The sequence below is a fragment of the Crocodylus porosus genome, unplaced genomic scaffold (genome assembly GCF_001723895.1).
Source record: "Crocodylus porosus isolate Cpor-Errol unplaced genomic scaffold, CroPor_comp1, whole genome shotgun sequence".
Classification (NCBI taxonomy): domain Eukaryota; kingdom Metazoa; phylum Chordata; order Crocodylia; family Crocodylidae; genus Crocodylus; species Crocodylus porosus.
The window spans coordinates 163,138,444-163,149,891 of record NW_017728886.1 but is presented as its reverse complement, the minus strand read 5'-3'; the positions used below and the strand labels follow the sequence as shown (position 1 = coordinate 163,149,891).

General features: G+C 43.4%; 1 protein-coding gene across 1 annotated transcript in view; it reads left to right on the top strand.

Moving 5' to 3' along the window:
• KCNG2 (potassium voltage-gated channel modifier subfamily G member 2) overlaps nt 1–11,448 on the top strand; it is a 100,383-nt gene that overhangs the window by 55,730 nt on the left and 33,205 nt on the right. Inside the window, exon 2 of the mRNA XM_019544666.1 lies at nt 7,597–8,429. Coding sequence (XP_019400211.1) covers nt 7,674–8,429 — 756 coding nt within the window. The 5' untranslated portion in view covers nt 7,597–7,673. The remainder of the gene's footprint in view (nt 1–7,596; nt 8,430–11,448) is intronic.

The window sequence follows — 11,448 nt, the reverse complement described above, 5'->3', positions numbered from 1 at the left end:
ACCACATTGGCCCTTTTCCAGTCCTCAGGGACTTGGCCTGAGCACCAGGAGTCCTCGAACAGCCATGCCAATGGCTCCGCAATGACACCAGCCAATTCCCTTAACACCTGTGGATGAAGGTCATCCAGGCCCGCCGACTTGGATACATCTAAGCCCTTCAGGTAATCCTTAACTAGGTCTGAACTAACAGTCGGTGGACTCGCATCCTTCCTGGGCCTCTCTACGCTATCACCAGAGAGGACCCCATTGTCAGCGGACAGAAACATGGAGGCAAAGAACTTGTTGAAGAGTTCTGCCTTCTCTTGCGCGTCCATCACCAACTGCCCTGCCCTGCCCTGCCTTGTTGGGGTCCAATGTTAGCCTGAGACTTCTTCTTGCTGCCTATATACCTGAAGAAGGACTTTGGATATAGGAAATATTTTCTTTATTATTATTTCTTCTAAGGAAATCATTTACACTATCCTCCCATGTATGATCAGCCAATTGAAAGAGCAAGTGCTTCTTCTTCAAATGCTAATCGCCACATACAGGTCCAGGTTTTTCTCATCTTCTAGTGTCAAGGGGAGCTAGCTGCAGAGTGCATGTTTGATTACTCCCACCTGCTTCTACCCAGCTGTTTGACTAAATGGTAGACATGCCAATTGAGTGAGGCTGTAACATAATGTCTGGAGGGGCTGGCTTTTAAAGGGATGCTCCTGCTTAATTATAGGTATGCGAGTATTTTGGAGAGCGCCAGCAGGCACCAAGTATTTTAAGACCAGCATAATTTTAAACTACCCTTAATATTTCTGGGAAGGTCGTGATACATTCCCATGTCTACAAGTCAGCACCAAACATTCCAGAGGTGCCAAACTGGCTATTCACAGTGACATCATTGTTTATCTGTGGCACAGTTAAATCAGCAGTGCAAGTTCCCCACACCCTTGCAGCACCATGTGCATCACTCAAATCTGACCAGCCAGGACTCTCTCTCAGAGCAGCTCTTCCTGAAGTTTTTTGCGGATTTACATTGTGTCACAGGGTTAGTCACTCTCATGTTCCCCCGACCCTGCCCACACTTCAGCTGCTGCTGGTGGCAGGAATCAGGGGCTGTGATCTGTGTACATGCATCCACCCTCCCCTAGGAAACTTGTGCACTTTCTCAGGGGTTTGCCCCCCATACTTTGGGTAATGCTGCCCAGAGCCATAGCAAGAGAGCACGGGGTGACCACCCTGGGTGCCGAAGCAAAGGAGCGCCAACAGGCACCGCCCAGCCGGGGCGGGGTGCAGAACAGCGCTGCAAGTGGCTCATTTGGAGGGGTGCAGGGATGGGGGAGGGTGGCTTCCACCACTGTGTGCACCCCTGGGCAAGCATGGGGTGGGCATATGCCCTCCAGATCTGTGCACAAGATGAAGGCATACAGCTGCTGTGGGCTTTGCCCCAGGCCCCAAACTTCCTTGCCACAGTACTCATGTTGCCTTAGGGATATTGAGAAGGGTAATGCAATTCCATGTTTAATTTTAAAAATGTCCTCTGAGCTGAGGCATCTAAAAAGGTGCCAATTTTTGGTAATAGTGGCTTCTGTTATATGGCTTTCTTACTGCTAGCAATAAGCCTGTGACCAGCAAACTCCTACCAGTTGATAGACTAACTTTCAGATGCACCTAGTGTTCCCCATATTGCACTTGCTGACCAAAAGGACATATGCTGCATGTGCCCTTACCATTACCAATTCCTATCCAGTCACCTGGCAACAATTTAACAAAAACTGGTTCAATTTGTTTGCCATTTAATCAACTTCATTTTATATTCACAAAATAAAAACATCTCATCTTCTCATTCAGAAAGCTGGAAACTTTCTGAGAGCCCTAATGATGAAATGTAAAAATTCACATGCATGCCTTGTCATGGCCTAATTTTCCTTCACCCAAAAAGGGGCACGCACACTGTTGGATCCAAAGAAACACTGGAAGTGTGTCTGTAACATCATGCTGATGGAGAACAGGGGAAGGCAAATCCTGGCCCTGATGTTAAAATGATGTAAATTACTTTTCATATGTTAACTTGTAAGACTAGTGAGGCATGAAAACAAAAGCCTGACATCAGAAGAGTGACAGTGAATAGTTTACCTTCTTGACAATAACTAATAAGGACTACAAGCATATGATGTGCTGACAGTGCACCCCTGCTATGGCAGGAATGGCCTTTGTGATCCCAGCTGCACTGAAGTCTATGCTATACAACACCCATCTCACGGAGCATGTTGCAATGGGATGCCTGCTCTTTGGCTCCCAGCTAGTACTTCTCTAATGAATTGTGTTATGCTCTATGGTTGGTGCTGTCATGTAAAAGAACCATTAAGTATTTTCTTGTCCTAATAGAAGAGGTGACAATTTGACTGTATTAGTCTGGAAATTTTCACAGTATCAAAGAATAGCTTTGTGACTGAACACACCTTTGTCAGTCTACAAACAGCCTTTTCCTGCTCGGCGCACAAACTGTGCAAATCAGATTGCAGAAGTCTGTTCAGTCTGAAGCTCCACCCAGAAATTCAAGCCTCTCCAAAGGCATCATGTCTAGCAGCCCTGCTGTCCTCAGGAACGCAAGACCTTCTTTGCTCTGCAAGTTCTGAATTCCTTCTGGGCCTGTGATATTTCCCACTGTATCCTTTCCCTCCCTGCTCTGACCAAGATGAAGCTGTTGTGCAGAGAAGCACATCTCACATCCATTTCAGATACTGAAATGTCATTCAGAATTTTCCACAAATAAAACTTCATTGAAGACAGAGCACCAGCCAAAAAGATACTGTGAGACTTCCTACAAGTTAATTTGATAGTCTGTCTTTCCATATGCCTATGGTAGACCTATGAAGAGACAAAACTGTATGGACCTGCACACACACACCCCCAACCCGGGGAGAAAACATATCAAATGTTCACAAAATATCTAAGGAATACATATAAAATAAAAAGTTCTTTTGGATCCAGTCCTCAAGACTTTCTCTTACAGGTTCAAAGGCACATTCAAAAACAGAAATGTTTAATCACTTTCACTAGAAAGTACTGTAATTCAGTGAAATCTAAAGCAAGGAAAATAAAAGCAATTGTCTAAGTCAAGTAATTTTCCCTGTCTTAGTGACCCAACATAAAACTCTTATATTAATTCCAGTGCAAAACATTTATCTCTTAGTTTATCTACCTATTTTTTGTTTAATTCTGTAACTTAAAGAAGGTAGTGAGATTAAATACTGAAAAACAATAGGAGCTGAGCATGGAAGTACCTTGGGCATCAAATTTCTGTCACATTTTGGCTTCACACCTACAGCCTTGGGTACCATTTTTTTTTTTCCTTTCTTTTTGCTAAACTGATTCAGGAGGTGGACAACACCTCAGTTCCTAATGAGGGTTAATATTTCATGGGACCCGTTATTCATTCCATTACCCCTTAAAATATTCTGCATGGACTGTAACCCATACTAGCGTTGCAGTTATGATTCAGTTGGCAATAATTAGAAAGAAAAGTAGCAGTGTGACTCATGTCATTAACCAAAAAACTTCCTTCATTTGCTGCTGGAGATTCTTACAGATCAATCCACCTAAGAGTTGAGTGTAGCTTAAGAAAAGAAGAGCTACTGCATGGTCTGTGGTTGTTTTTTGTCATTGGATGTGTGGTTTCTAATTTCACTTAGCATTTACATATTCATTTGCCTTCTAGACCATATGAATAAGAATCCACATAAGCTGTGAAGTAATTTGCAAAATGTCTGTTCACACGTTTTTAAATTTTTACATCAGCTTCACCAACCTGCCATCGGTGCTGTTAATTTAACCCTTGTTCTGTAACCTTTATTTGCTCTTTATTTTATCTAGTTTTAGGCTCTCCATTTCCTTTAAATAAGATTGCACTTTATTTGTAGTCTGTTTACAACCCAGATTTCCTATTGGGGCCCTAGAATTTCCAAGTCTATTTATTGTCTTTACCTTGTTGCAACAACCTTTATTAGGCCAGGAGGATTTGAATGCTTCCCTGCTGTAATTCCTCAGTACCGTTTTGAGACGCATTAATACTGCTTCAGGAGAACAGTAGATGGAAAGCAAAGAGACTGAGTGCTTTGTAAATGGTGGTACTGAGAGTAGAGGGGCCAGCAACAGGTGGTGAATAAATAAACTCAAGCCTGGAAATCCTAAAGTGTTCACAATAATAATACCAGATTTACCTTTTTAACTCAGAGCCTCTACAGATAAAGGATGTGTAACCAGAGACTTCCATTTCAGGTCAGAAGCTGGATGCACATCCCAGTTCCATAGGTTGCCTACTATACTTGCCTGAACTATGGTAAAATCCTGGCCCCATGTGATGCAAACATTGCATAATATTGTTCCCCAGTTACTGCAGTGACAACATCTCTTGTTTTATGAGTTACTGGTAGCCCCAGTTGACTCTTAGGTTCAGATACAACTCCTGCTGAGATGCCCCTGCTGGCCAATGGATCTTCTATTGGAGCTTTGGCAGATCCCAATGTTCCAGCCCTCCAGCCATGGCCACAAACAGCTTCTTAACCAAATCAACAATGCTATAGAACTTTATCTTAAGTGATGATAACCACCATATGGCCTCACAAAAGACTTTTTCATATAGTGTGAACTACATGATACAAAAGGCAAACAGAAAACCTGGTGGCCTTCTATGACCAGGTCATAGACACAGGGGTAGCAGTAGATGTAGTCTTTCTGGACTTTAGGAAGGCCTTCGACACTGTCTCTCACCCCATTCTCATTAAAAAACTAGGGAACTCTAGTGTTGACGCCTACACAGTCAAATGGGTCACTAACTGGCTGGAGTGTGGTGGATGGGTCACTTTAGACTTGGAGGGATGTAGGCAGTAGGGTCCCCTAGGCTTGGTCCTCGGGCCTGCATTGTTCAACATCATCAGTGACTTGGACGAGGGGGTAAAAAGCATCCTGTTCAAATTTGCAGATGACACTAACATGTGGGGGGATGTGGGCACTCTAGAAGGGAGGAATAGGCTGCAATCAGACCTAGACAGGTTACAGGGGTGGGTGGATGAGAACAGGATGGGTTTCAACACTGACAAATTCAAAGTGCTGCACCTGGGGAGGAAGAACCAGGTTCCCCATACCTACAGGCTGGGGAACTCCTTTCTCATCAGTGCAGAGGCAGAAAAGGATCCTGGAGTCATCATTGATGACAAAATGAACATGGGCCAACAGTGTGGGGATGTGGTCAGGAAGGCCGACCATACCTTGTCGTGCATCCACAGATGGATCTCGAGCAGGTCCAAGGAGGTGATCCTCACCCTCTATGCGACACTGGTCAGGCTGCAGTTGGAGTACTGCATCCAGTTCTGGGCACCACACTTCAGGAGGGATGTGGATAACATGGAGAGGGTCCAGAGGAGGGCCACTCGCATGACCAGGGGGCAGCAGGGCAGGCCCTACAAGGAGAGGCTACAGGACCTGAACGTGTTCAGTCTCCACAAGAGAAGGCTGAGGGGGGATCTAGTGGCCTGTTACAAACTAGTCAGGGGGGACCAGCAGGCACTGGGGGAGTCCTTGTTCCCTTGAGTGTTACCAGGAGTGACTAGAAATAACGGTCACAAGCTGGCAGAGGGTAGATTCAGACTAGACATCAGGAGGTGCTACTTTGCTGTCAGGGCAGCTAGGATCTGGAACCAACTTCCAAGTGAAGTGGTGCTGGCTCCTACCCTGGGGGTCTTTAAGAGAAGGCTAGACTAACACCTTGCTGGGGTTGTTTGACCCCAGTACTCTTTCCTGTCATGGCAGGGGGTCAGACTTGATGATCTGCTCAGGTCCCTTCTGACCCTACTAACTATGAAAGTATGAAAAAAATCCATTAACCCATTTTCACTCTATTAATATGCAGCCTCTGATTGTGGGTACATCCATGCTGCAACTGGAAATGTGACTGTGTCATATGTAAGCAAACCCAAGCTAACTTTACTCCCTCTAGATCAGGCTGGGGGTGAGGGGGGACAAAGTATGGCCCAGGGGCCGAATCCAACCTAGCAGGCCATTCTATCCAGCCCACAGAGCCCGTGAAAATTTAATATTTATTTGCTTCTGACTCCCTGTCAAAGATGACAGGAGCCAAGGGCAGTAGGACTCAGCAAGGCCCACCCAGCCCTGCTCCCCCAACCAGAAGCCCCTGCCTAGCAGAGGCTTCTGGCCTGGGACCATAGGGCTGTTCCTGCTTCCCTGCGCCAGAGAGGGAAATGTGGCCCTCGACAGCTTGCCAAAACTTGGTAAGTGGCCCTCTGCCCAAAATAATTATCCACCCCTGCTCTATATCAAGTATCAATAGCAGTAAAGCCACAGTGGCACAGACTTTATGACCCTGGCAGAAATAAATATAATAATGTGATTAGGAATTTTATGTTCCTGAAACATTTTATGCCCCATCCAAAAAACACGTGTCTTGCTATGCCATATATTCATGGAAAGATGCCCCATTTCTGGGATGGGATGAAAAAAATCCTCAGATCTCAATCACACCATTGCAGGATGGCACTCTCCAACCCAATCCCAGGGATCGGGATGGCTATTTCCCAAACCCTGGGGCTGGCCTGGGCTGATGCTGATAATCCACTGATTGATGTCATCTGCTGAGACCATCCCACGTCTGGAAATAGATGCCACATGTTCAATTTAAGGCACCATACAAACCAGTCACTGGGGCTGATTGTCCACAATGACCTGAAACTGCCCTAGAACCTTGTTCAAGACTCAGGGCTATCCCAGGCTGATGCAGACAATCAGCTGATTTTAAGCATCCACTGACACAGTTCTGGGTCTGGAGACGCAAGCCACTTGTTCAGTTTAAAGTGCCATGATGTAAAACATCTTTGTGGCTGGTTTGCCATTTTATGGTGCCATAAATTGGCTGAAGGTGTAGCATGTTACAGTTGTGACATGGTTGACATATAATGTTTGCCAGGGCCTTAGCACAGGCTCTCTATTCCCTACTATGCTCATTATGCTATTCTGAAGTCTGTGCTGGCATGTTACCTTTGATCTTGATACCCGAGTTATCTTGCTCAAGTATGCCTTTGTGTGCTGCAATCACCTCTGACTACACCATAGACATACCTGATGAGAACTTGTGGTTGCACTACAGAGGACCCTATAGTAGAGGTAGCCACTAGTCTTGCCTAAACAAAGTAATGCATTCAGCAAAGTTTTATCCAATAACCACTGAAAGTGTAAGTCACTATTGTCTGGGGAATCCAACATGCTGCTGCACAAACTTCTTCTATCTTCTTCCTACTCAGTCTTGGGAAAGCAACAATGTACAGTGCTAATGTACTGCTCACATCTTCTTTGGTCATCACTTGAAACTGCGTTAATAGGTTGACAAGGCCTGAACACAGCTTGCTACTTGGTGGCAGAGGAAGAGCAGAACCCAACATTTTTGATCCTAGCGATGTGACTGCAAAAATAATCCTTAAAGATGCCTAATAAAATGCAAACAAATTTAAAAAATCAGAGAGGAAATGGGGGAGTTTGTTTTGTTTTACTTCTTCTTTCGCCATCAGAATGCTAGTGTCATTTTTAATTTTTTTTTATTTTCTTTTGCAGACTGGCCATTTCGCTCTCTGTTCAAACATCTAACTTTGTTTCTCTGAGTAGTTTGGGTTCCTCCATGAACTTACCCAATGTATCAAGAAATGGCATTACTCACTGGGAACACAGATCCTGAGCTCACCTCGTACTCCTACAACAATTTGGAAAACCTGTATGAGGTGCAGACCAAGAAAGGCTTTTTCTACAAAAAAGCCAAGCTTCTCCATCCTAGAGAAGACTTGTGCTGCTTGGCACGGCGAGAGGACCGAACCCGGTTTGTGATAATAAATGTAGGTGGCATCAAGTATAAGATTCCATGGACCACCTTGGATGACTGCCCCTTGACCAGGCTTGGGAAACTAAAATCGTGTAACAACTACGATGAGATAATGGATATCTGTGATGATTATGATGTCAGCTGCAATGAGTTTTTTTTTGACCGCAATCCTTGTGCCTTTCGGACAATCATGACTTTCCTGACAGCTGGGAAGCTGAGGCTTCTCAGGGAGATGTGTGCCCTCTCTTTCCAAGAGGAGCTGATATACTGGGGGATAGAAGAGGAACACTTAGAGTGGTGCTGCAAGAAGAGATTGCGACAAAAGGAGGAGGAGATAGCTGAGTCTTCATTGTACGAGGGGGAGACAGTATCGGATGAAACTCCGCAGCAAGCCTTCCAGGACAGTAGCCGTTTGGGTATGTGCATGAGAAAGCTCAGGGACATGGTGGAAAACCCTCACTCAGGGATCCCAGGAAAGATGTTTGCTTGTATCTCAGTCTCCTTTGTTGCCATCACTGCTGTCAGCCTGTGTATCAGCACCATGCCAGATCTCAGAGCAGAGGAAGATCGGGTGAGTACAGTTACCTATGGCAGCTCTCACCTCATACTTTACCAACAGCAGGCCATGGATGGAGTAAAGTCTTTTGCTTTATTATCACCTCAGGGAAGATCAAGCTCAGCTGGCAAAGTGAATCTTATATTCATTTGCTGCATACAGTATTTATAATGTGGAGGTCAGTCTGGGGTAAACTATTATGTGATTGTTAAAATCTAGGTAATACAATCAAAATAGGTGGGTGCATTCTCTGTTTTGCCAGTGGAACTGTGACAGTTTATACCAACAAAGATCTTTGCCCTCAGTTTATACCAATAGAGACCTTTGTGCCCCTACCGCAAACGAGCTGGCAGAATAAGAGTTTGCTCATTTGGTAGTATGCAAATGAAACCTGCCTTAGGCATGATATTTTGAAGTTTGGTAATGAGCTGTAACTATCTCTAGATGGTCAAGTCCACCTTTTCCTTAAAAGCATTTTAAGCCTTTTGCTTTTACAAACTGCCAGAAACTCTGCATGAAGCTTGTCTGAACAAATTGTTCTCACTTTGTAGGAGGGGGAATGTGCAGGAGAGTGGAATCATTCATTAGACAGCAAGGCTTGTACACATGGCCTAATTTTGAAATGTGCTGAGTATTCACAGGGCCTGGGGGGAGCTGAGGGTGTGGATGCTCTGTGCCTCTGGAAAGCAAGTCTGTGGTGACTTGATTTATTCTTTGTTCAGTGAAGTTCCTTAGGGTTGAGTCTCTTCACTCACTGGAGCAGTCCATATAGTAGAGTTAGTTCTGCTGGACTCAATGAGAGTTTGCCTACTTATTGAAAGAGGGAACCCTTAATGTTTACAATTTAAATGTATCAAAACCAAAGGCAGCCTGAGACAACAGAGCATAAGAGGATAGAGAGAGAGGATTTTAGAAAGGTTCTTTGCCAACCTGGTAGTTTTTAGCAGAGCCCAGTGTTTAAGTGGACAGATATTTGACTCACATCCCAACTAGCCACTCATTGTTTGTGCTTGTTTTCCAGCCCAGTTGTCATTTAACATACACAAGCAGTTACCTGTTGCAACAGTAATATATCCAGTCAAACTCTGGATGCACAGTTCTGTACAAAGATCTCCTTAAGGTAAAACTCTCCTTGCATCCCATCCTTCAAGGTGCTGTATGTCCTGAGCTCTTGTCAATGTTAGTGGGGCATAAGTGGGCCTAGCAGCTGGCAAAAAGCACTTAGTGTTTTCCAAAGTCTAGAAGAACAACGTCCAAATACACAGATGGTAGGTAGGTCTGGAAATGCCAGAGAGTTCTGTGCCGTGTTTTTACAAATACTTCATACGCAATAATAATCTACCCTCTGTCGTTAAGGTATGAACAGGACATTATCAGATAGCCACAACCGTCAGAAATGTTTCATCTGGAACGAAAATCATTGAGCAGTGATACTAGAGGCTAAGACAAGACCCAAAAAAACCCTATTTTTTTTAATTGTTGTTTTGTTATCTCCGGAAATGTTAGGATATTAACTGATGTCACATTGTTCTGTTAATTAAAGAAAAGAAATCACACTTGGAAAAGCTGGTGGCTGTAAGTGAGCCGATTTTTTTTTTTTAATTGTATTTTACTTATTTGTTTTAGATATGGTTTGTAAAATGAAAGCACTCAGTGCCATTAAAACACCATTTGCTAAAAATGGCCCTGAACAGCTAACAACTACCCACTGTAATGTGCAGAGGGCTCAGAGCAACTTGATGCAGAACCAATCTCTAGCATGCTGGGAAAGCCATGTCCTTATTACCACTACCAAAATCACCTTAAATGTATCTGTAATCAGCAATGCCACATTCATGACTCAGGGCTAAACCCAAGAGGACTTAGATGCCCTATTGCTGAGCATAATGGTGCTGTATTTTTTTAGATACCTTATATCAAGGACATACATTTTCCAAGCTAACTGCCTGGAATTGGAATTGCTTTTTTGTTTTGCTTTGTGTTTTTGTTTTAAGTTAGACGCATCAAATTAGCTTTGTTGTTATACAATGCAGCAGTCTGTTCTTGAGTGGATGGACTTTTGTGAGTGAAAGGTTTATAAGTCATGCATCCCACTTATTGTAGCTGCAGGCGGAAAAAAGGCACTGATAATAGAAGCAGCTCTTTGGGAGTAATTACTTAGACCCTGATCCTACAGTATCACCTGAATGGACAAATCATTGTGCCCATACGATGACTCATGGAAGTCAATGTGATAAAATTATTTGAGAGATGTATTCTGTTGACTAGGTGCCAGCAGATTTTTGAGAGAGTTTATCACAGAGGCAGATATCCTTGTTCTAGTATCCTCATGCTGAATTGTTTTTCCTCATGAAAGGTCAAATACTGCCACTCTGATTCATGTTGAATAGTATCTTAGTTTGCAGATAGTCCCACTGATTTCAGATACTTCTCAGCTATCAAGAAGGGCAGCAGAATTGGGTACTAATTACTGTTTACTTTTTATTACCTTTTACATTTTAAGGTAGGACATTTACTTTATCTCCTCCAAATTTTTCAATGTAGTCTTTACTTTCTGCTTGAAAAGATACCAGCAATGTGTTTGGTAATCACTCTGAAATGTTCAGGAGAGAGAGCTGGCAGACATTTAGGAAGAAAACAAATCTTTAAAGAAAATTGAGTAAATCAACTTAAAGTAACAGTATGCTTTTATGGACTATCTACACAGGGCCTATAGTAAAGGGTAAAAAACACTTTAAGCAAAAGTACTTCTGAGGCAAATATATAACAGTAAACCTCAGACTGCAAATTCTTTTAAGACAATTAATTAAACAAAGTCTCTCCAAGACAAAAATAGCCAGGGGCATGTAGCATCGTTCAGGCGGTGTAGGCATATAGTATCCTTAAGGCCATGTCTTAACATACCAAAGCAATGTCAAGGACAGAGTGACTCTTTAAGCGAGCAGTTAATACATCAGAGAAATCTTAAAGTAATTCTTAATATGTCAAGGCAAAAGCAATACTGAGCAACTAATAGTAACCAAAGGAACAGTCC